The sequence below is a fragment of the Phasianus colchicus genome, chromosome 9, assembly GCF_987193195.1.
Source record: "Phasianus colchicus chromosome 9, bPhaCol1.hap1.1, whole genome shotgun sequence".
Lineage (NCBI taxonomy): Eukaryota > Metazoa > Chordata > Aves > Galliformes > Phasianidae > Phasianus > Phasianus colchicus.
The window spans coordinates 30,276,013-30,301,260 of record NC_143444.1 but is presented as its reverse complement, the minus strand read 5'-3'; the positions used below and the strand labels follow the sequence as shown (position 1 = coordinate 30,301,260).

Genomic DNA, 25,248 nt, shown 5'->3' with positions numbered 1-25,248 from the left:
AGCTCGGGAGGGCAGATTTGTCCCTTAGCTCCCAGCTGGCTCCTGGTGTAGGCCTGCAGGAACTTGAGACAGAATCACAGAATCACAGAATCGCCAGGGTTGGAAGGGACCTCAAGGATCATGAATCTCCAACCCCTCTGCCACACGTAGGGCCACCAACCATTCCACCTAATGCTAGACCAGACTGCCCAGGGCCCCATCCAATCTGGCCTTGAACACCTCCAGGGATGGGGCATCCACAGCCTCTCTGGGCAGCTGTTCCAGTACCTCACCACTCTCTCCGTAAAGAATTTCCCCCTGACGTCCAACCTAAATCTCCCTTCCCTCAGCTTAAAACCATTTCCCCTTGTCCTGCTGTCACCCTTTCAAAGAGTTGATTCCCCTCCTGCTTGTAGGCTCCCTTTAGGTACTGAAAGGCTGCAGTGAGGTCACCCTGCAGCCTTCTTTTCTCCAGGCTGAACAAGCCCAGCTCTTTCAGCCTGTCCTCATAGGGGACGTGTCGTGCTCTGCACATACCTGCGTTTTAGAAACCAGCAATGCCACAGTCAGGAGCAAGTCCACTGCACAGCTCTGCGTTGTCTTAGTTTCATGCAGCTGAGTACCACCCCAACTTCATTACTATTGCAGGCTCCTGATCATTAAAGTCTCTAAAGCTTATTCCATTTTATTATTATGACTACAACAACAGAAGTTGTAAATGGAAAAGACATTATTGATTCAACTAATCCGCTGCGTGCAGGATTGCTCTTTGCTGCGTGTGTCGGCCTTTGGGCCAGCTTGGTTGGCAGCAGCCCAACATCGGCCCTCCAACACTTCTTAAACACTGAAAGCACAATGCAGCTGCAGGCCTAATTCCTGTCTGCTGTCACCCAAAGGATCCAGGGGACAGTTGTGCATTCTTTGCTGAAGCTCCACGAATCTGAGCCTCACTAATCAGGAGTCTCCTATATTCCTGTTCCCAGTGACATACCCAATTCTGCTCATTTTGACATCTAAATTCCATAAATACGTTGTTTACTCCCTCTTCTGGGCTATTAATGAAAAATATTAAGTAAGATCCAAGCCAAACATCCTCACATATATGCAGCATGTAAAAATATTATGCCAATTATTGGTGTGATTTAACCGTGCAGAGGTTACTAATTTAGACAAATGATGTGTGCCTTTGTTCTCTGTTTCTGGAAACGATGAATCCACAAATAATCTCATTTTGGCTTCTTGGAATATTAACTCAATTAGCACCTGAGAATGCACGCTCCAGCCCCGACACGTGCACACACCCGAGCTGGCTCTGCCTGAAGCCCAACTATTCGTCATTTCTTTCTCATAAAAGGGAAAAAGGTACTTTAATGAATACATGTGCTGCTTATTTGGAGAGACAACATTTGTGCCTTCTGTGCCTGAATGGCACTTAGCATGGGTTAACATTTGGTTTACAACGCAACAATAAAATTTGTCTTTATTGCAAATAAACACAGTATTCACACCTTACAGTATTTTTTTAGATGCAGGATTATATTCACTCTTAGAGGCTCTAGTATAAATAAGGAAGGCACACACATTTCATGTCTCACACCTTTTTTATTTTCTAAGCAGCGTTAATACATATTTTAAATATTGCATTTACTTTGTTAAAACATGAACCTGTTTATGTACATTTGTTTGCAGTTTGAGAACACACACTATCAAGTCATCATTTGTACAGTAATAACATATAAAAAAATAATCACACCCTGGAATTTTAAACACCCACTGCCCTGTTTGCTTTGATCTAGAAGCTGCACTAGTAGGAAAGGAGCCTCAGCACTGCAATCGTTGGATCAGGAAACAAACACCACTCTTCTAGTAATTGTCCTCAGCTGCTTTGATTGGTTGCAGTTAATTTAATAGTATAACCTTTAAAAATTGTGGGGCAAGGTAATACTTTATCTTCACTCCTCATATTAAGGTTCCAAAGCAAGCTTAATGAGAAACCATTATAAAATCATACTGCTAAATAGTATCTTAACTCACAATTGAGCCTATATAATTATATCAGTATTGCAACTGACAATTACTACTGCTGTATCAAACTCACATCTGAGCAGCGCGGTGTAAGAAAGGTAACTCACAATTACTGCATTAACTATTATTTGGGCTTACCGGTGAACCAGGTCAGAGCTCTGCCCTCACCACATGTAATAACACGGTCCCCAAACCCATGGCTGCGTGCCTGTGATGGAAAACCAAAGCACTGAGCTCTGCTCAGGAGCTGTCCCAGACTGAAGAACCTGAGGGCTGCAGGTCAGGGTTGGGAGCAGCTTTTTAGGAGGTGACACCAGGACCCAGGCAGAGCCAGCAGAGCTGGCTCTAAGCACTGCCACCCCTCTGCACCAGCACAAGGCAACCTGAACATCATCCAGCTAGTGGTGAACCACAATAATTAGTACATACATTTAGAAATGACATTTTGAAGACTATTAACATATAAAACATTATCATCTTTATGAAAATAGACCAATTTCAGCACGGCTTGCCTTTTCGGAGGAGGAGGACACATTTTATTTTTTTTTAAAGGCAAGTGTTCTCCTGGACAGCTGCCAATAACCTGGTGGGAAATGTCCTTACAGCAAGACAAACTCCTCAGTACTAAATCTCTTTAATCTTTTCTTTTCATCCTCAGAGAAAAGGTCATTTTCTTCATGGAGTGGACTGGAAGCAAAGTCATAGTCTCTGGAATGACCCTTCACAAAAGTAAACAAGGGGTATTTTTCCTTGGATGAGGATTTCAGCATCTGCAATGCAAAACACACACCAGATAAGATGTTACACCGGAAATGAAGAAATATGGTAAGTAGTTGTATTAATCTAATAAGGCTGTGAAATGGAAAATGTTTCCTTTACTATTTTAATTATCATATTAGAACAAAGCATTGCACATGCTAAACATCCCCTGCTCTTTTTAAACAAACATTTCCTTCTATTTCTTCTCCTTGTGATAGTGAAAAAGCCACTCTGATTCCTTCATCTTTACTGTCATTCAAAACTTTCCACTTAATTTTAGTTTATTATAATGGCCATTGGCTGTTCTAAGGTGAAAGCTGGAGAAAGGGCAAAGAAGTACAGCAAAGGCATACGCTGAGTAACAAGCAAAAGCAAAGGAAGAGTAACAGATGAGTATTTGCAGAAGAAAGGAAAAAAGTTGGTCAGGAAACAAAGCATTGGTAAGTCTTATGAGACCAGAGAGCCAGATACGAGCCCTGCCATCTCTAGGCCACTGAGTGCCAGCCGGGGCAGTGGGCAGGAATTCTGAGCCCTGGGAAGGCTGTGTGCAGGCCTGTGAAGTAGTGGGGTGGGCTTAAGCCAGCTCCCAACTGCACTTCTGCAACAGAACACAAAGCCAAGTACTGTGGATGTCTCGGGGAAACGGAGGCTCACAGCTACTGGTGGTCCCTGCAGACCAGGGCAGAAATACACCTGCACTTACACTGCACTGTCTGTGCTGAACGGCCCTCAAACTTCCTGCTCTACAGCTACCAGAGACACTGCTGGCCATTTACCATGTGAGGTGGGGAACTATTACACACAGAGCACGGGCTGGACAGACAAGAAAACGCCTCGGTTGCTACAATTAATATCAAGCTCCACCTCATTCAATGATCACCAATAATAATAATAAAAACACAGGTGAAGTCAGATATTCAGGCTTTATTTATTTTATAAAAGAAAACTGTGCAAAAGTATGTATTTTGTGACTTTGAAAAGGCACCAAAGAGTACATTTTGCAAAGTTCACATTTCTAAGAGTACTTCACACCAGCCGTTCTGGAAATCTGTAGCTGGGGTTGGTTTATAATACGGAAAAACAAGGAATCCAGCTCTAGGACATTCTTATTACAGCTGAATCTGCCTTTGGCAAAGACAGTGGCCAAACTCAAGAAAAATGGCTCTTGTTCTGTTTTGCAGGGATGCCTTATGTGGTACAAAGTAAGCACGTGTGGGACCCAGGGCTCTAATTGCTGCAGTAATTCTCTAACAGGTGAATGGCAGTGGATAGGTCTATTTTACTTGCAAGTTCTTCAAATGCCACTGTGATGGGATTTCTACAGTGTTTTGATAACCATCAATATTTTTACTATTTCAGTGTTCAAGTCTGGGTGCATTTTCTTGTCCCTAAATCTACCAGCTATTTAATTCCACACTTAACTATAGCAGCTAAGTAACTGGCAAGTACAAAAACAAAGGGCAACCTGAGTGGATTCTCACCACTTCCTCAATTTGAGCACCTGATTTCAGTGCCTTTATTTCTCTGTCCCCGAGTGCATGGCTCATAAGGTTTATCCTCAAGCAATATAAACAAAACCTTTTCTCCCATCTCTTATTAGCCACAAAAGCAGCAAGAATGGGAGTTTGTTAACCTAGGCTGCACACAGCAAACTGAGTGCATTGTGCCAATAGTTCGGGAGTTACAGTGCTCAAATTGCAGAGAGGAAATACAGAAGAGCAGGAAAAAACAAAGCATGTGAAGGACTGAAAGACCACAGAATGTTTTTCACATGGCATTTGTATCTAAACTTTCCTCTATTATCAAAGTGCTGTGTCTGAAATACACTGATATAAAATAATGTCATTAACATCAGAGAGATACCTAAAGTACGAGGAAAACAGCTCACATAGACTTAAGTGAGCTGTGACTGTTTTCACAGCAAATGTGCAGGGAAACAAAAGTACTTCATCCCGAACTCAAAAGAAAAGAGGAGAAAGAAAAGGAGAACTTCCAATGCATGTGATTTTGTAATGAAATTTTTTACCTCTCTGTATAAGAATCAAAAGAAACAACTTCAACATCAATCAAAATCTACCGAATATTAAGTTTAAAATGCTGTTTTAACTATAATGCTAATGTCACCTAACAAGGCAATCAGAATGCTGCACGAACATTCATTCTTTGTGTGGATGTGGTAACTGCTATGGTTAGAATATTAATATCATGAACATTTTTGCTGCTCTGGAATCCTTTTTTAAATCACAAAACACTGTTATTTGCTACCGCCGTTAATACAACAGATTAGTCAAGCATTCATATGCTGGAATAATCAAGAAAAAAAAAGGTTAATTACCTTTGGACCTAAGTAAACCTCCACCTGTGCTGTCCAAGTGGAAGGACGTGATCAGACAGATTTACTGGGTGATACCTGACTTCAAAACATCGTCACCGAATTACAAACGCGCCACTTTACATTTCAATGCAATCAGAAACAGCACTTAGGCTAACAAGAAATAATACACAATTTTGACTCGATCAAACACTTCCATTTAAAAAAAATTCCTCCCGAGGGATTTCTGTGCCTTTTAGAAGGCGCTGCGGGGCGCGGGGCAGCTCAGCAATATTCTCACTTCAATAGTGCCACCTCGCGGAGCCGCCCGGCCGCACCGATGCCCATCACCCCCAGCTTCCATCGTGAAAACAGATGGAATGAAAAACAATCCAGATCTCTCCTGATTGTGAAAGCAGCAGTAAATACCAAGAAAAGAATGATTCCTGCTTAGTACAGCCGAGCTGGTTCTCTGCCTTACCCGCACACAGCACACGCGCAGTTGGGCTGAGGGCTGGGCTGCAGCTCGGACACCCACCTTTGTTATTTCCTCAGAAGCCTTCTCAAAGTCCTGCACAGTTCTACAGTAAAATCCTATCGTACAGCTCGGATCCATTTTTTTGAATGACATCTTTTTGGGAGAAGGACAGTGGAATGACTGCAATGTGCAAGGTTAAAAACCGTCAGATAGTTAAGGTTCAGGATAGCACAGAACTAAACATTCACTTTTTCTTCCTTAATGAACAGCCTTAACATACAATCCCCTGTATCACGTGTGTTAAAACCCAGCGCATCCTTAAAGTTATTTCTTCCCCCCAGCATGCCAGTAATTCTGCCCCTCTCCACACGCTTTACGTGTGCAAAGCCCCTTGCAGTGATGCTGCATTCGCCAAAGTTGCTGGTGGCACCGTGGTAGTTTGACATCTATCGCAGCTCCAAGCAGTGCTTTATGAACATTCCCAAGGCAGAGGAGGTGAATGTTTTTCTGCAAATTGAATCAGTAACAGCTTGTGCACTATCTCACAATTACTGCTTTACTACCACCGCCCATTGCCCCTTCCCTCCCCCAGCCTCTATAAAAGCGACATAATGGCATAATCCAACCTCTTCTATTTTCCTTTGGTAAATGAAATGGGTTACGAAAAACCCAAACCACACACACACAAAAAACCTGTATTACAATAATCCACAAGTAGGAAAAAAAAAACAACAACCAAACAAAAGCATGCTCTGCTTTGTAAATACATATTTTTTCTTAATGCAAAATCTCTTTCCATGACAGATGATGATGTGACAGCCCTGGGAGCTGATACTATCAGCAGCCGTGGCAGAGAAGATAAAACAAACAAGCCCAAAGCACCCTCGCCACTCTTCTTTCTTTCGCAGCATCTAAGAGAACAGACACACGTCTGCCATTTACCCTGACGGTGCTGCGTGCTCACCGATCACAGAGCTGTGGTTTTGGTGAAGCTGAACTTAGGGTGTGGATTCACGCCGGCAGTGGAGCAGCAGCCCCGGCTCCCCTGCCGACACGGCGGGCACAGCCGCTGCACTGCTCAGCATTGCAGCCAACAGCACCGCGTCCGCACGGCGCTGCAACGCGGCGGCCGCCCGACCTAAATGCAGATTTGGTCACCAACTTCTCACGGGGATCAGCATCCCCCAGTGAATATTCTGCGCTGTGTCCTTTCGCCTTTCAATACGAGCTGCTGTGGCACGGCGCTGGGCAGCGTGGGGCTGACACTGCAACGCCGGGGCTCTGTTAGCAGCACCAGCACGGCTCCTCTGCACAGAATCACAACAGCCACAGTGCAATTCGACTGCAGCAACAGCAAGCCCTGACAGTCAAGCAGTCTGTAGACTAGAAACCTATTTCGTAGTCTTAATATATATATATTTTTTGCTAGGCAAAGTCAATCTGTGGAAGACAGCAGCACCGGTTACCTGGTGTGAGAGCATCTGACAGTGTCAGTGATACACAGGGATGGGTGTTGCTGTTTAGTTGTTATTATAAACCTGAGAGCTGTTTCTATTCAACCTCTGCTAAAAAAAAAAAAAAAAATCTAAGCAAAGACTAGAATTAATATTTACCCAGGACTCATTTTTTTCCCCCTAATTCGGGTTTTAAAAGCAGAAATTGAAAGCTGAATCTTCCTTTCTGAGTCACCACATCCATAAATGCTTTACGTATTTATTCTGCCTTACATCTCACATTTCACCACCAACACTCTGACTGCAGTTGTGCTGCACTGTTCAGGGCAGTATTCTTAATGCTACACAAATCACCACACAACAAAGAGAAGTGGGTAGGCATTTTTTTTCCACTCCTCCAAACAAATGGATTCTGGAAGCCAATACAGAGTGGATTGATTTCCAACTTATTCTGGACAATTTGTCAATTTTGAAAATACTCCCTACAGATAAATCTAACAAGCAACTATCCACACTAAGAAAGCAATTTCTGTTTACTTTTGACATTTCTGGACAAAGATATAATACTATTAAATGCACTAAGCATTAAATTGCAATATATTTTCCGTCTGCAGAAAAGCATTACAGCGCGATCAAGCCAAGCTGGCAGCCTGCGTGCCTTCAAAATACATTTTAAACCCTTCTTATTATTTGGAAATTCATATTAATGCCAGCCTGCAGCATAATGTGCAGAATTAGTCACGGGAACAGAAGACAAAAAGATTTGTATTTTTTGTAGCTTGGCCGTGGAGCTGCGGTGCGACCTTAAGGAAGTCACTTCAGCTCCACATTCCTGTGCTCTCCCCACCTTTTGTCTGCCTTACCCAATTAAACTGTAAAATCTTCAGAGAAGGCGCTGTATTTTACAGCACCTATTAGCATTAAGAGGCAAAGATCTTGGTTATAATCACTGGCTGCTGCCACAAAGCAGCAGCAAAATAGGTGGAGAGCCAGGACTCAGCAACTCTCCTTTCAAATTTCTCAACAGGGAAAATCCAAAGATATCCCAGAAACTTACATTATTCTTAGAGATATTTTTCTGATACATTTGGCTGAAACTAAAATAGCAGCCATGTTCCCTTCCTGAATTCAGAACCCTCTAATCTTCTAGAGGACCTTAGAATTCCACATGGTAAGTCATGCCAGTTACAGCATCTTGCTAAGCACTGATACTGAAAAATGTTTGCTTTAAGTCAGCCCTAGGATTTAACATTAGCCCTAAGACCTTTGATACATGTAATCTCTTTCCCAAAATACTTTTTAATGGTGTTTTGATTAAGGTATTGTGATCAACTTCTGAATATTGCCTCCTTGGAACTGGTATGTGAACAGGTATTTCTTTTCATGATAGTAATTAGAACACTGACACTCATTCAATCGTTCTCTCTCAGTTGAAGTTAACTCCTAGCTGCTATATAAACCAGAAGCCATATAACTCCATTATACACCATCTGACTTGTATTCTCAGTGTAACAAGCCAATTTAAAAACACCTATTCTGTTTTTGAGTTGAGTTCAAGAGCTACTTAAGACAACCTTCCACTTCTTACAGGACTTTACTGCAAACCTTCAAGAATCCACTGTGAAGTGACAGTATTTCAGGGGGTGACAGGCATATGTATGCACCCTTTTTCCTTATTTAAACGTAGTTTGTTTTTTCTGAAGCTGGATTTCCACTTTAGGAGCACTTCAGTGCAGAACACAGTGGTGTGAGGAATTAGCACTAATAACCAACTCTGTTCCAGAAGCCTGGATGCTGTCCTAAGCAATGCATGCACCCAGCGTGCATTTCCAACTTGATAGGAGCTGCTTTGAGGAGCCTGGGAGTTCATGAGGAAGTTGGACAGACCAAGATCAAGGAGAATTTGCACAGATGGCCCTGACTGCTCTTACTGTGAGTACTGTGGCTATTGAACTTCTGCAGCTGATAATGTTTTCCCATGGTGCTTGTAAATGGAGTCCTTTAATAACCTCCTTGAAGCTCTATCTATTTTCAATGCAAGTTATTTGGAAAGAAGTTAAAGAAAAGGGAAAACAGTACTGTAAAATAAAGAACGTGATTTGTAACACCTAAAAAGGGCTGGGAGGGAAAGAAAGAACCCCAGTACCAACACCTTCAAACAGCTTGATTAAAAATAATTAAACTCATTAAAGAAGAAACTCTGTTTCCAAACTGACTGTAGGCACCCTGCAGCTCGAATTCACAATACAATAAAATTATGAAAACACAACCAAAAATGAATGAACCCAATATGTATCCAAGTTAATTGGGTCTGAGATCTCCAAATGCTGTTCCTTTTCTCCGATGGAAAAATATGTAAGTAAAGCAGTCATGTAGTTTTCAGGTTTTCCAATCATTAAAAATAAAAAGATGTAAGTTAATGATGTAAAAATTAAAACCTCATATGGCGTTTTTAACCTCTGGTCATTTCTGTTGATTACAGGCCTATAAAGGAGGGCAGAACTTTGATAAATAACTCGTAACTGTAAAACCATAAAGATGCAGCTAGCTAGAACATCTCTAAATAATTAGTGTTTGATTCATATGGGAAGAAAACAGTGCCAGGTCTATATCCATAGTACCTCAAGAGGGAAATCCTTTATGCTGACATCTACAAAAGATTGGCAGTAATGAGGATCCATGTAAATCAAACTGTCATCTGCAAGGACAAAACAGAAGACAAGTAATTCAAAAAACACCTTATTATTACACTGCTTACAATCCAATTTCTATGCAGAACAGCTGAAAAAAACACCAGCAAGTAACTGCTTGCCAGGCTGATATTCATTGACTGAAGCATAGGTTTTTGCAGGACAGATTAACTTTTGCATAATCAAACATGCTTGTATAAGCAGAATTTTTATAAAGTGATGAGACTGTCATTTAATTTTTGGTGATAAAATTACTTTTACAAACATACAATTATATTCTGGAGTTTGCATATGAAAAATGTATTGTGCTACTTCATCCTGACAGGAAGAATATATTGCTTGTCATCTGAGCATCAACTACCAGCACTTAAACGAGCCAAAAGTAAATACGTAAATAAGAACTGCCAGATAGGAATGGCAAAAGCTCCTGAAGTTTGGTGAAACAGATAAATTATGCCTTGTTTATGCAACAAGGGAAATTAAATGTACATTTTACAGAATCCAATTACTATATGAGGTAAATGACAAATGAATGGGACTTTGGTAGATATGATGAATTAATAAGGTACTCGTTTTGCTATTTTAATCATGCTATTTCCCACTGGCCCTATATTAACTTCCTAACTCTTAAAGAAAAATATTGAAGAGTCACAACATATTAAAATACTAACCTTGAAATCCAGCAAAGTAATACGACTGCTTGGGTTTGCCACCAATAATACCAACACAATACTCAAGGCTTAAAATACCCTACAAGCAGAACATTAAATAATTAGGACAGTGCTAAACAGAAAAAGGATCAAACGGGATCAAAATCTTTTATCTCCCTATACTGTTTTTAGGCAGATCACTTTTTTTCCTCTTCTTTACCCACAAACTTCCCAGGTACTTGCCATTAGGAATTACTTTCCTGGCTATGTCATCCTGCACATCTCCTGAGGCTTCGCAATCCAACCTGGATTATTAAAATAAGTACCTACAATAGAAAATAAGTCGGCCTGGAGGTCCTTTCTGCTTCTCTCCAATAAATTTCCACTTTCCTTGCTTTCACAAGGTTCTGTTTCTCTGTGGGGCTCATTAGGATATTGTGTGCATCCAGTCTTGGCTGAACACAGCTCTCCTTTCGCTCCCCATCAGCTCCAGCAGGAGCTGCATTTTGCCAACACTGCATGCTTTGGAAATAGAGCCCAACTGTTCCAATACAATCGAAGCCCAAGACCATTAAATACTCTGAGAAGTGAGCAGCCTTTAAAAATCAGTAAATCAAGGTGGCTTTTTGGTGGCACTGCACAAACCTTGGGCTCACTGCTTGGAAGCTGACCTGAAGTGGGACAGCAATCCAGAAGAGAATCACCTGAGCTAAAAGGAAATCTCCATTAGCTGGCAATCATGCCCATATCCTCTCCTTTAGGATATCACCCATTAAAATTATAACCATTACATTATCATTGTCCAAGCAGGGAGAATTTCTCTCAACAAAGTGATTGATATTTCCTGCTCTATTAAGGCCAAGGCTTCTTGTTGAGATAAATTTTTTCTTACTCAGACAGTGATAAAGTAATGGAACATGACAAAAATTGTTGTATTCCTAACTTGAGACACTAACAAAGTCAGCTTCAATATAGTTTATCCAGCCTAAGAGAATGCTTATTTAAAATATAAATGAGAAGGCTTTTTCAGAAAATGTTCCCTGATACTTAACGTTACAGTAGGTTTAGGCAGAGAGGCAAAGGCTGCATCAGCTGACAACGACACATCCTCTGCCAGTGAAACAGGAGGAGAGCAAAGCTATTTAGAGTAATGAATAACTGTTTAATCTATGGACATTTTCTTGTGAAACTGAATTATAAAATATTTATCAATTTTCATCCATAAATATAAAATCCTTTGTAAAAATTACCTCTTGTACTACATTCTAAAATCTGCATTTTTAACTTTAATCCAGACCCCAAGAAATTCAGTCACTGTTCAGTGAGCAGTCAAGACAGAGACTGGGGTGACTAATAGACTCAATTGAAAGCCCTCTTATCACAGTCCCCATTATCAGCAACTGTGAAAGGCAGCGCCGCTCCTGGTAAGTCAGCAGCAGACAGAACTCTCCTTGGTAAGGCTGGTGCTGCTAAGCAAACCTAAATGTGCCTGTGCTTGGAAAGTCAGTGCCAAGCAAACATATTTCATTCTGGCAAAAAAGCGCTTTCGACAGCTAAACTGAGAAAGCCTCTGCAGGGCAGGACTGGCGACAGACACCCATCAGTCATAAAAGCCAACATAAAAGAATTGGAGTCACTTTCCTTTAGCTGAGAAAACCTTATGGAAGTTGCAAAAGCAACTGTTTGTTAGCTTACAAAGGAAAGCCCCATGCATTTTCCTGGACATGACTGATCCAAAGGCACTTTTGCAGTTAATGCTGGAAGTAAAGTAAGGTTGTTGTACATCATGTCTACAGCATAACTGCATCAGAATTGAGCACAAATAAACTAAAACTTTTCCCAAACCGCTTGGAAAGAAAAGGAATCAGGAAAGAAAAGCTATTTAGTAGATCATCACTGAAGTGAAAGGCTTCATCTTTTGCCTTTGTGCCACATTTTCCTGAAATGTTGTAGATATGTGAGTCAGAACACATGGATGATGCAGCAGATAAGACCAACTCTCAGATTTTGTAAATAACTCAAGAGCGTGCAACTTAAATTCCTGTTCTAATACTTAGAAGACAGCATTTCCCACTGCATCTTGGAGAAAGATAAAGCAGAAGGGCAAAGAGAAGAAACTCCTCACTAAGATGAGCATTCCTGTGCTCAGTGGGGAATGCCCATTGTATTACCACCCATCTTCAAGTGTTAACACTGTTAGTGGAGCCTCCACTAAAAAAAACAGAGGTTTGCAGAGACTTTCTTCTCCTCTCTGCTTTCTCCTTATGTTTTACTTTTCTTCTAGTTCATTTTAATTTGTGGCAACCAATTGCTACTTCTGCATCACTGTGCTTAGAAGCATTCATCCCACTGGCCAGACAGTGAAGCAGTAGTTGAAGTAATGTCTAAAGTTGTCAAAAAATTCTATCCCCTCTCTCAAGGTGGAGAAAATGAGAAAGGGAAGGACAGGAAACAACCTTAAGGCATTTGGTATTTAAGGAAATAAGAAACAGAATAAGGTATTTGCTATATTTATATTTTAAAATGCTGGCTGACACTCATTATAGCACAACTTTGGCAGCATATGTAACTAAATTATCATTTATAATTTGAGCCACTGTGTTAATGTCTTTTCAGATAGCTGCTTCAGGAGTAGAACAGTTTTCACTGCTTTACCAAGGGACATCATGTGCTCTGCAATTACGTCTCATCTTGTAATAGGGAAATTTAAAATCTGTAAAGTCAAACTTTACAACCTTCAACTGTAAAATCACCACCACACATTTAATAGGTAGAAGATTGCCATCGTGAAGTCTCCTAGTGCTCCGATTTGAAAAATGATTGAACTCTCATTTCATACCTTTACAAACTCTAAGTAGTCCATGTTTGTTCTTTCTCCACCGAGTCTCACTGGAACTAATATAATTACAGCTTTTGTGTCTGTTTCTCCAGAATCCATAAAAGAACACTGTCTGTCAATAACATCTGAGCTGTAGACTGAAAGGAGACATAAAAACATTGGTATGTAAGACACAGCTTTTCAGGCACACCTACAGAATGACATCACTGGATCTGACAAACTGTAACTGCAGTCCTTTGAAAATATCACTGTCCTCCTGAAATATAGCTCCTGAGCAACTCTGATGAAAGACAATGTTTTCCTTCCCTGTTTTCAGCAATATTTTGTAGCAATCAACTGCTGCTGAACTAAGACACCTTGCCAGGAAAATGCAGAAGGATGAGGTTAGGAGAAAGAGTAATTTAAAGGAGAAAGATAATTTAAAACTTGAAACACTACACTAACAGAAACATAAACATGTTGGTAATAATAGTAATCAATAATTGATTTTAATAAATATTTATGTTCACTGCCAGATGTTAATACAAAGCGGTCACTGAAAATGAGAGAAAATACTTCATGTAGTTATTGCTTATTCCCTCCAAATTAAAAGGGACAAGAAGATCATCACAGGGCAAAGAAATGAGAAACAAACAGAAGTTTCCACTGTCATTTTAGGTCAGGTGAGGGCATACGATTAACCAGTTTCTGTTTAAAACTGGTGTGATTGATTTCCCATGGAGGTGGTTGTTCTCCATCTTGCCAACATCAGCCATGACACAGGGAGCATTTCCAGCCGCTAAACACAGCTACTAAAACTTACATTTGAAAGACTGCATTCATTAGTGTAACATTTCACCATGTTTTGGGTTTTTTTGTCATCATTTTCTTCTCCTGACCATCCAGAGCCCTGAGCTGCTCTGCCTGTTGTTGGTGACTCAGAGTGCCGTGCTGCAGCACAAGGAAGGTTACCTGTACTACTGACTGGCTCTCTGTCCTCCTTGCACCTCTGAACTCTAAGCAAAAAGGTCTTCTTCCCATTCTGAGGTACTGAATGGGTTCAGCATTTTTTTTCCCACTAGGAAAATGGCTAAAAAAGAAACCCTTGATGCAAAAGAAAAGAAAATTTAAACAGTACAACTACTCTTAATTGAAATGAAATATTTTTACCTTGCTTGCTTGGTTTAGGAAAGTAGATATGGAAGCTGTTAGTAGCCTACTATTCAAACAACACTGAAGCAGAATACAAAAAGGATTAATAAGAGAAGTGCTCAGGCTCCACAAATACAAAGTTATTGCAGGCAGACAGACTTCCTGGATTTTGAATTTCACTGTCTGAGTAAGAAACCACACAAGCAATGTTTGAGGCTTTCAAGTTGTGATGTCTGAGTCTCAAAAGAACAAACATCTGCCCGTATCAAGAACTCCTTTGTCTACATAATCTCAGTTATATGGCTCCATTGTTGAGTTTTTTTCTTCCTTTAGGGCTTTATTGTTGAGAGCTTATGAAAGGCATAAAGAGCATCTACAATGTTAGCAAGAATCTACAGTCACAGCATTTACCTGTGCAATCCTGAGCAACATAGACTGTTACTCCCTGCAGTTCAGGGTCTCTTGCTTCTTCAACAGCTTTTCTAAGTACAAACACAAAACTATCATCTCAGGTTATAATAAAAATAACATTCAATAAACACATATTGTTTGATTTTTAGAAACACATTGGGGTTTTTAAAAACTGTTTGGTGCTTTTTTATTTCTATTTTTTAATTCAAGTTGCCTTCTATTTCTGGTCAATACAGATGCAGGGAGATTTTTAAAAACAGAAATCAAAAAAGCAAACAAAAATACACAAACAGTACAAGTGCAACCCAGATCTATCATACATGGCAATGCTTCTTCCAAGCAGAGATAGCACTGCCTATCTATTTAGAGGAAAAAATAAAAATCACACACAAACAACCCACAACAAAAACACCCAAACATTACCTTACAGTGAAATTCATATTCAAATAACTAACACCTTTCCATTTAGAACATTTTTCTGTCATGTGTATTGGCATAATAAAGGCTAAATTTGCTGACAAAGAGATTATTTGCAACTTGATAGATCTCCTTAGTTGACCTCAGTTCATATAAGTAGCCACACATCAGCACCCCTTCCCTCCTGAAATAAAAGCCAACTCATAAAAAGCTACAGGGTTTTGCCAAAACTTTCTAAAAGATCATTGCAGCATTAGGCTGCCCTCGGAGGGATAAGAGTAATGCAGCTGAAAACTAAGAAGCAAATATATGTCAGTAGTCTGAAGCATGATTATTATTCAAGGACAACATTTGTAAAGGAATTAAACTCTTCAAAATACAAGATTAGCCTTTGATTTCCAATACATGCTTGCACTAAATGGTCACTGTCCCTTTATTCCACAGTATATTCTGAAGAACTGTTTAATACAGTCATTCTCAAGTGATGGGAGTGCTATACATTCATTGTAAGCACTGCTAGGAGAGCAGTGAGATCTGGGAAAGGAATCCTGGGTGGTGCTTCAGATCACCACTGAGTTTGTTAGATGGATGCTGGAACAGATGTTTTTTCCCCACGTAGTAGGGAAATAGGTTACTGCAATTTAAAGCAAGCAAAAAGAATTCTGACAGTTTCTATTACCAAGAAAAAAATTCAAGAAAACACATAAATAATGCTAACCTGTCACATCACTGTATGTATTTGCATGAATGCACGCACATAACCAGAGCATTTCTGGGTAGGTTTCACCTGAGGTGAGTCTGCTTCTATACTAAATAGCAGAACTGTTCATCGACACATAGAGAAACATACAGACTTTGACTTCTTCTGCTTAAATGACTTATTAATGATTTAGTTTATAGGTGAACTGGTATCTAATAACCTAAACATAGATTATAAAAAAAAAATCTGGAATATTCAAAGAAATGGTATAGAAAGGCACCATAGCATGGAGAAATTTGACTTTCCACTTTTTTTTTAAGCCACACTGAATGTCACAGACCCTTTACTTTTACTGTGATATAATTATAATATTAATAGTCCCATACATTTACAGTTTCACAAGAATTTGATATGTGCAAAGAAATGCTGAAAACATCAATTTTAGCTCTGACATTTCATTACACTATCAGTACATTACAGCCCCCAGGTTACAGTATAAAAAAAAATCTATAATGTTATGCATGTTCCAAGGTTGAAAGAGTGGTTAGTTTTTAGAACATTTCACTCAATGAAGCTCTATTTAAAATGAAGCTCTACTTAAAAGCCCAGGTTTGGAGAGACCTTGGGACTCCTACTGCCCAATGGACAGGAAAACAGGAATGTTGGTTTGTTGTGAATTAAGACCAAACAGCGGTGCTGAGTTTACTTGCTGCACCTGCTGCTATTTCCACTCCTGCCTCTGAAAAAAGCTCTCCAATTGCTGCTAATATGGACATTTTATAAAGCCAATAATGATCAGTGAGATGTTCAATTAAGCTGAAGTAATCTCATGACGCTCGGAAATGCTTCTCCCATAATGTGCACAGCACTGTAACAACAAAGAATAACCATACTTTTACCTTAAAATGTGTGCAACAACTGCAGGCCCATACCAATCTCCAGCAATTTTCCCAGACTTCTTTCCATATTCTATTAGCTGATGTAAGCCAAAAGCTGCCAGCGGAGAGTCGCCAAACCAAGAAATTATTTTTCTGTGATAAATTTCATTTCTCATTTCACCGTCACCACAGTTTCTTCTTATTCTCTCCTGATGGTTTGACAGGATCTTGGGCTCTCTTTCTGCTGTAAGTGATGCTTCCAACGATGCTGTCAGTTTTTTAACTGTGTGGGCTGTCCAGGAGTCAGAATCTGAATTTTCAATGTCCAAGGCATCTGGCCAGACCCAGGCTGCAGGGGGAATTTGAAGATGCTTAGTTAGGCTTACTTAGTTAGGCTTACTGTTAACATCTTGGTATAATCAGCAAAGCACCCTCCTTTCTCCCCACAGGTTCTCCAGGCCAACAATGTGTACTTCATACAACATGATACAAACAGTGCTAAAATGTAAACAGAGAACTGAAATGCAACAAGATTTGCTTTTATCTTCTGCTAGAAGATGGGAGGAAAGAAATACAGCTATCAGAAGTCTTGGCAAGCAATTTATGCTGAGATCACAGGTCAGACTGTGCGATCCCACTTAGCTAACATATAAAAGACTGACCTGATTACAGGGCACAGAACAGTCTCACATATTTTAAATACAGAAATTAGCTACTAAGTACCATCTAAACAGTTTCATTCATATCAAACAAGAAGTTTCAAACCCTGATTTTTATTATAATGGTTTGTCAGATACTAAAAAAACAGGCAGGACTGGGAAAATTCTCTTGTAAAAATGAATGCTGCTTCTTGGTGCAGCATCAAAGCAGACTGGCAGAAAAATACACATTTCTTTAGTTAATAACTGTGTCAATTCCTAGGTTCACCTAAATTACAAGACAAAAACATTTAAATGTTCAGCACAGTATCTGCAGCGTACATTTCTAGTAAGAGGTTGCTCTAACAATGCATCTTCCCTGTCTTGTTCCTATTAATAACATAATGGTGGTTCAGCACATCTAGAGAGCAGTAATGCTTCCCTTGTCAGATGACTGAAAGTCTCTCCCACATGTCTGAACAACTATTTGCAACACAGGGGATGTGAAGAAATCTCTACAACAGTGACCTTACTGTTAGATCAAAAACCATTCTGAAATCTTCAGTGAGTGCCCCAGAAGGCGGTGGGCAGGCTGCTGTGTGCCAGGAGGGAACAAACCCTATGGATGAGGCTGCCTGAGAGGCTGTGGATGCCCCGTCCATCCCTGGAGGTGTTCAAGGCCAGGTTGGATGGGGCCCTGGGCAGCCTGGTCTGGTATTAAATGTAGAAGTTGGTGGCCCTGCATGTGGCAGGGGGGTTGGAGCTTCATCATCCTTGAGATCCTTCCCAACCTGGGCCATTCTGTGCTTCTGTGATTCATTCTGTGAGGTGCTTTTGCCCAACAAGACACATTTCAGCAAGCTGCCATTACAGAAGCAAGAGGAATCTTTTCAAATTCAGAGAGCAAGAACTACAGCCCTCCGTGTAATTCTTGCTGATGTGTCCACGTAAAAGTCTAAGAAACAAAAAGGAAGCACGGAAACAATTGCTTTTTAATTCCAAAATCCAACTTAGGGCTCCATATGTCATAAATACTGCAAGACCATACATGTTTTTTTTCCAGACCACTTCCACTTCTGTACATATTTGGATTGCCCCAGAAATACTGGCACTCTGGAATCACTGCATCACTTTCCAAACAGAGACTCTTTGGGGACAGTGCAAGGAATTCTTTGTAACTATTGACTTGAAAAGCATAACCCTGGGGCTTTTTTATTTTGAGCTAGCTCAGAATGAGCCATCACACGCTCATACACACAGGTAGCCCCAATCAGGTTTTGGTTTGCATTTTTTAAAATGCATATATAGAAAAAAGTTATATTTAAGGGATTTGTATTTCTCAGTACAAGATTTTCAAATATTTTCACATTTGCAATCAGTTGAAAGGAATAATGTTAATGTATGTTTTATGACTTAAGGTATCTTCAACAAAAGGAACACTCAGTAAGCCAAGCTGACATTTCAGTGATGACACTGCCAAGAAACACAACTTTGTGATGCAGCTGGCTTGGGACCATGCTCACAGCTTACATCACATTGCACAGTAAGTACAAAGCATGATCAAAACAGGCTTTCAGAACTATCTGCTACTAAAGTATTCCTGAGGACTACCAAATAGCCTAGTCAACAATAACTAATGTGCCTCGATGGCTTCAGGCTCTTCTCTTGGATCATTCTGACAACAAACAGGGGTGAAAGAGGATAGGAACAGTTCTTTGAAAGGGGCAGTCTGGTAGATTATGAAAGGGATTGAGGAAAAGAGGATGAAAAGACAAGGTGGGTAACTATGAGATCCAGAAATAGCTCTGGGCAGGACAAGGCTCAGGTTAGAAGAATGGGGCTGGAATGCATGCTTAGCCTTTGAAAGCAGAAAGTGTTCCAAGTCTCCTAAAGCTATTTCTTTCAAACAGCTGTGATTGAAAGAGTATCCTGAGATAGACGAGGAAGGGAGAAAAAAAAGAGAAGTACATGGGGAAAGGGAGGAAATGAGCTAGTGAAAATTTCAACGCAAAGAATGATGTATGGAAGTTAGATTAAAATCCTTCTATTAACTCAATATATTAATACTAGAAGAAATTGAATAATGTACAACTTAAAAACTGATAAAAGAACATCACTTTTGCTATAGCCCATAGCTATGGGCTGTGGAACTCATTTCCACATTTTCAGTTCAAGAAATGAGGAAGATTCAAGAGAATTGGACATTTACATGGCTAATAGCAATACACAGGTATGGGATCACAATTTTTGCTTGTATTTCACTTCCAGTTTCCAGTGTCTTTCTTTGATGCTTTTTTTTTTTAACAAACCCCGTGTATGGGAACTGAACTACTGATTGAACAGCTGCAGAAAGTCAGGCCTGGGAGCACAGGTGAAGGCAATTCAGCTGTGTGACTGGAGGGGGTGGAACCTGGTTCCTTGTTTAGACCTCATTTAAGGACTGTCATTGGGGAAGAATCTCTGGTTGGAGATCTCTCCTTGGTGAAGCTTCTTCTGGCAAGCCTAGCATCTTCTGATACACGTGAGTAATCTTTTTCCCTTTCCTTATAGTACCTCTCTGTCATGCCAGTCCTCCCATCATCACACCTTTGTTGTAACACCCTTCCCATTGTATGGATTTGTCCAATTGCTACACCCTGCTACTCTCCTTTTTGGAAAAGGAAAAGCAGATCAGCTAGAGCGATGCTCTGTCACAGCATAACAATTCTGATATCAAGGAAAAGAAGTCCAAAACTAGCTGGAACTTCAAATTCTGGCTGTATGGAAACTTCCATGCTCGCACCGAAATGCCCATGCTTAATCACACCGAATACAGAGCTCCTTGCTTGTAACTTACCTCTACCAAGGAAATGAAGCATAAGGCCTTGAGCCAGCAACATCTGACCAGTTCTGAGCGTGCAGCCCCAGCCACAGTCTGTTGTTAGTGCAGAGCCCTTTATCTGAGGAAATTCCTCTCGGTAAGTCAGCCATATTCTAGAAATGAAATCTTTACGAAACTCCTCAACGTTTCCTGAAATCTCTGTGTTGATTTTATCAAAGTTGGAACCCTCTGTAGAGAATTCACCAGACTCTATAAAGCAAAACACAATTAAGTTATAAGTTGGTAACGGGACTTCTGTTACTGCGATGAAAATACAATATACAACTCTGTAATTAGGAAGATAGGGCAAAGTTGTAGAAAGTAACAATTGCAATTTTCTCTCCTTGTATTTGAAGCAGAGCAAATACATTAGAAGTGTGTCAGCTGGAGAAAAAAAAAAAAAAATAAGAGCCAAACAAGTGTCAATGAAATTGCTTACCTGCAAGGAAACAACTGCTTAATTCACTTAAATGTAAGTAGCCTAATAGAGACATTCAGGGAAAAAAAAAAAAACAACAAAACTTTGAAAACTGCATTCTGGAGGATGATAATGAAGGTTTTGGTGTCACTCTTCATTAAGAATTGTCGCTATGCATTTTTTTTTTTTTTTTTTTTTTTTTTTTTTTTTAGAAAATCTCAGTTTGATAGGTAAATGAAGTGTAATTTAGAGGGCTGCTATTTACAGAAAGAACAAGACTTCATAGCAAAATGCAGATAAAGTAGGTTAGGACGGGTTGCATTAGTGGTGGTGGTAACGTGTGCATTAGTGGCAGTGGTAATGTGAAGACAGTTGGACTAGATGATCTTATAGGTCATTTCCAATCTTGTAATTCTATGATTTAACATATTTTAATATAAACTTTCTAAGCTTTTCTCATTCACATTTTGAATTCAGTAATCATTAAAGAAGAATTCTTTGAGAGGATTAAAAATATATACAGAGTTCTTGTCAAGTAAGACTGGAACGTGTTATGTGATGTCTACATACCGTCAGATTTGAAGTGGTAACATTTTCCCAGCAGAAAGACTGGGGAGTTTCTACTGAAGTAAGTTTTTGTTTTCAACACCCAACCTGAAATAAATGCAGAAGAAATACAAATTTGTGAGTGAATTACTTCAGTAAGACATTGCCAGTAGCATCTGATTAAGCTGAAGGTAAGTCCCAAAAGAGGAGTACAGAATAAATGCACTAAAATCAGGTTTCACTTCCACAAAAATGGGTCATATTACAAAACAGAGCTAAGTGTTCTGTCTTAAACTTAATGGTTATCCATATATGAACACTTAAATGCTAATGCAATTGTGCTACTGTGCAGAAATTGTTGAGATATAGAGGTGCTAAAGCTGAGTTCAAGTTGCTTTGTTTTGACAGGGAATTCATTATTGTGTGGTATGATTTGGTGGGGTTTCCATCCCCTACAATTACTTACAATAGGTTTTACATATGATCAATGGAAATGCAAGACTATGAATTTTCCTGTAGTATCAACTAACCATGCTTCATCACAAAATAACACTGCTTGGGAAAAATTCCTTCCATTCAATGGGGATGGGATTTCACCAAACACCATTTCACTTACTGTATTTCATGTTGTTCCATGCTGACATAAACTTTGATTTTATTTTTTCCACTTCATCTGTCCCTGTGGCCTCCATATTCAAATTCTAGAGGAAAAGCCATCGCTGTCTTGCAAGACATTAAATTCTGCTACTGTAAAAACAAAAATATAAATGTATCCATGCATGGCACAGAGAACACAGGGCACAGTATTGCTGCCTGCACATGACCAGAAACAGTAATAAAGTTGCTGGGAAGCAATCGCATGTTCCATGAATAAATAATAATAACATTTAATTCCAAACATACACTACTAAAATTACCATACAAAGCTAAATAAAATATAATGTACTCCAACAACTCTCTATTGCACAACAAACTGATCTAGGGCATATAAACTGTGCTAGTGTATGTGTATGCTCATTCCAGTTTGCAGTGCAATGAAGAGCTGTATTTCACTGAACAGAATAGACACTGTATTCTTCTCAGCAGAAAAGAATAGTAAGTATCTTTTTCTGCTGTCAGAGATTCAGGGCACCAACAAGCATACCTTGGCATGAGAAACTGCATTAGCTTTAGATTTCTAACCAAGACTTTCCTAAGCCAGTGTGTGTACGTGGGAGGAACTGACAGACACAGAACACGTTTTGCTGTGTGTGTACATGGCAGAAAAGAGTTACCAACAATGTGTGCCATGACATAATTCTGAACAGAATTAACTTGCCAGAAGATGAGCAGAGTACTGCCATCAAATCCATGTGTAGTTTACATCCCTTCTAAATACCACCTGCAGTGCAAAAAGGCTCTCTTCTGATTGAATTGTGGTTTGTTTGTTTTTTTTGCAGCAGCAGCAGTTCAACTGTATTACAAAAGCGAGAGAGGTAAAAATGGTGGTGAAAGGCACTGCTGTGCAGATCATTCTTGTAGAAAAGTGCTTAAATTGTGTAAAAGGATGTGTGCATTTACCAACTCGAAATTGCTGACTGGAATTTATTGATGTTATACATACCCTCCTTATTTTAAACAGAGAATCCTGTATCTGCCTTTCCCTGTGCTGTTCTCCGTTGAACTGGGGTCAAAAGCAGATGAAGACACAAGCATTATTACTTCTTTCCACTGCGAGCACGTTTTCAGTAAGTGAAACTTAACTGCTGATAGCATGATTCCTACTGTTGGTATCTCAGTGAAGAGAGGGTAAAGATGGTGGGGAGTCAGTGTCTTCAGAGCCTGAAGGTACCCATGTGAATGCACTGTTCTGAACACTGCAGGTAGGGTGTGGAACACAACTTACTGCCCAGGCCTTCTCTAATATGTTGTTTGTTATTCTATTATTTTATAAAAATTCATCAAGAATTTTTGGACCCAACAAGAAGCACACAAACATGTGGGAACACTGATGGTTTTCTGCTCTTGAGAGGTAACAATTGGCAAAACCCAAGTATGATTAGTAGCTGTGAATTAAGCTGGGTTTTTGTAGGGGAAAGAAGAGGCAGTTAAAGGTTGGGCTTTGATTTGTCACCTTACCCACTCCTCCCATTTTTTTCCTTTAGGGAAGAAAAGGCTGCACAGATAAGCAGCACTGACTAGCTGGCCAAACTGGTGAGAGGAACGTATGCAGGAAGTGAGGTGTGCTTCTTCCAGTCAGTGCTCATGTGATGGATCAGGGATGGCCATTTATGTAGAGACCAGTGGTTACCACAAAAGCTAATAGCTGTAAAAGCTTCCCCTGGCTAAAATTAGGAATGGAACAAACTCTACTGTTCCTAAAAGGGCTGAAGGAAAAATGATGAAATGAGAACAAGCTCATTTTCCTTTAAAGACAATTTTCCTTTAAAGACCATGTGCTGTTATCTGTGCACATCCTTCTTCCAGCCCCTGATGGTGTTATGCTAAACACCTGAAAAGGTTCCCAAAGAAAAATGCTAACACAAAACAGCCAAATCTGTTCTGCTTGAAAAATACAGCCCTCCCATTAGCACAAGAGCTTCAGTTCCACTGAGGTTAACAGGAGAAGGTGGCTGTGAATACGGATCTGAACCCACCAGGTGCAGTGCAGCCCGTTACAAACCTACAGCTGGTGGTTTATACTGGAGTGCCTGGTGCAGAAGTTATGTGGGACGCCGGATGACAGCGACGGCACTGGGGGTGAATTCTGTCCTGGCGAGCTGCTGCTGCGTGCTGGGCTGCGGGCAGCGCGGTGCTGTTCGCTGGGTTTACCTACAGCCAGCCGGGCAGCCCAGCAGCTGCACTGAAGGCTGAGTAGCCTCTAAATGGCACTACATCGTTTATTAATTAAGGAATGATGACCGCCCTCGCTTTTTTTTTCCCAGTCTGTACAGACACGGAATTTGTGCAACGACAGCGAGCGCGACCCAGGCGCGGAACGGCCGAGGAAAGGCCGGGAGGCCGCGCCGGGCCCTTGGCAGCCGTGTGCGCACGGCGGGCTGACATTTCCTAAAGGACCCGCGAAGCAGAGCGGCAGCGCGTGGCCGCGCTCTGTCACGTCCTGCGCCGCATCGTGAGAGCCGCTCGGACCTCCCCGCACCGCCCCTCACGGCGGGGCCGTTCCCAGCCGGCCCGAGCCCCGGCCCCGCGCAGCCCCGGCCCGCCCCGCGCTCGCCGCTGCCCCCGGCCCCGCCTGAGGGTACGCGCGGCCGCCGTGCCGTTCCGCTCGGCCCCCTCACCTGCCCGCGCTCGCCTTTCCGCCCCCACCGGCGCCTCGCGGGGCGATCGACGCTTCCCCGCTCGCGCCGTCGCAGCGCCGCGGCCCTTCGCGGCCGCCGTACCTTGGGGCGGAGCGGCAGCCGGCACCGCGGCTCTGCGCTGAGCCTCCGCCCCGGCTGCCGGGCGGGATGGGGCCCGCCGCTTCCCGCGCGGTGAGCCCCGTGGCGCGGCCGGCCGAGGAGCGGCCCGTCGGCGCTCAGCCGGCAGGGACGCGCGAGGGACTACAGCTCCCAGAGGGCGCCGCGACGGCGGGCGGCCGGGCCGGCGGCGCTCTCGCGCGGGGCATGCCGGGAGCTGTGGTCCGGCGGGAGGAGGGCTGGGCTGCGGGCGAGCCAGCGGGAAGCGGGCGCGGGGCGGAAGGCGCGGCGCCACTCGTCCCCTCACGGCGCCTGGCTGCCCCTCACACAACCGCTGTAGCTCCAGCGCGGCAACACGGCTCCAAAATCCACACGTTCTCTGAGGGCTGATGGGATTTAAATCCCCGGCTGAAACTTAAGTGCACGCTAACGCTTCAAATCGCTTTTTAAAGTTTATGTTCTAAAAGTACGTAGGGAGGAATCACGCCTCTCAATTTCCTGAGAGGAGCAACCTGGTGAGCGGTTGGCTGTAGCATTTCATGAGGGCGGTTCTTCATCAGTCCTCAGCTTAGAAATAACCACTGGATGTGTGGGGAGCCAATGTGTCTCCCCCCAACCAACTCCCCCCAAAAAACACCAAAAACACCAAAAAAAAAAAAACACCAGCAA

At 41.5% G+C, this 25,248-nt stretch overlaps 1 protein-coding gene and 1 long non-coding RNA gene across 8 annotated transcripts; one reads left to right on the top strand and one right to left on the bottom strand.

Moving 5' to 3' along the window:
- Nucleotides 1–1,561: 1,561 nt before the first annotated feature.
- ATG4C (autophagy related 4C cysteine peptidase) lies at nt 1,562–24,719 on the bottom strand. Of its 5 annotated transcripts, XM_031603697.2 has the most exons (12): nt 24,463–24,558; nt 22,788–22,847; nt 21,801–21,931; nt 21,209–21,292; nt 20,197–20,430; nt 16,744–17,071; nt 14,728–14,798; nt 13,186–13,322; nt 10,368–10,446; nt 9,628–9,704; nt 5,613–5,732; nt 1,562–2,774 (listed from the first exon to the last, which is right to left on the bottom strand). In XM_031603697.2, exons 3-12 carry the CDS (start codon nt 21,874–21,876, stop codon nt 2,604–2,606), a joined length of 1,377 nt encoding a protein of 458 aa, XP_031459557.1. In that variant the 5' UTR covers nt 21,877–21,931; nt 22,788–22,847; nt 24,463–24,558; the 3' UTR covers nt 1,562–2,603. The 5 variants fall into 5 exon arrangements, with proteins under 5 accessions (XP_031459557.1, XP_090002929.1, XP_090002931.1 ...); XM_090146803.1 differs by lacking the exons at nt 22,788–22,847; nt 24,463–24,558 and adding an exon at nt 24,565–24,719; XM_090146805.1 differs by lacking the exons at nt 22,788–22,847; nt 24,463–24,558 and adding an exon at nt 24,565–24,719 and having other exon boundaries at nt 21,801–21,928.
- LOC116235491 (uncharacterized) lies at nt 17,181–23,642 on the top strand. Of its 3 annotated transcripts, XR_016469386.1 has the most exons (6): nt 17,181–17,340; nt 18,779–19,590; nt 19,704–19,881; nt 20,580–20,692; nt 22,806–22,911; nt 23,329–23,642. It is a non-coding gene; the product is annotated as an uncharacterized LOC116235491 (long non-coding RNA). The 3 variants fall into 3 exon arrangements; XR_004168369.2 differs by having other exon boundaries at nt 18,779–19,881; XR_016469387.1 differs by having other exon boundaries at nt 18,779–19,881; nt 20,577–20,692.
- Nucleotides 24,720–25,248: the final 529 nt, after the last annotated feature.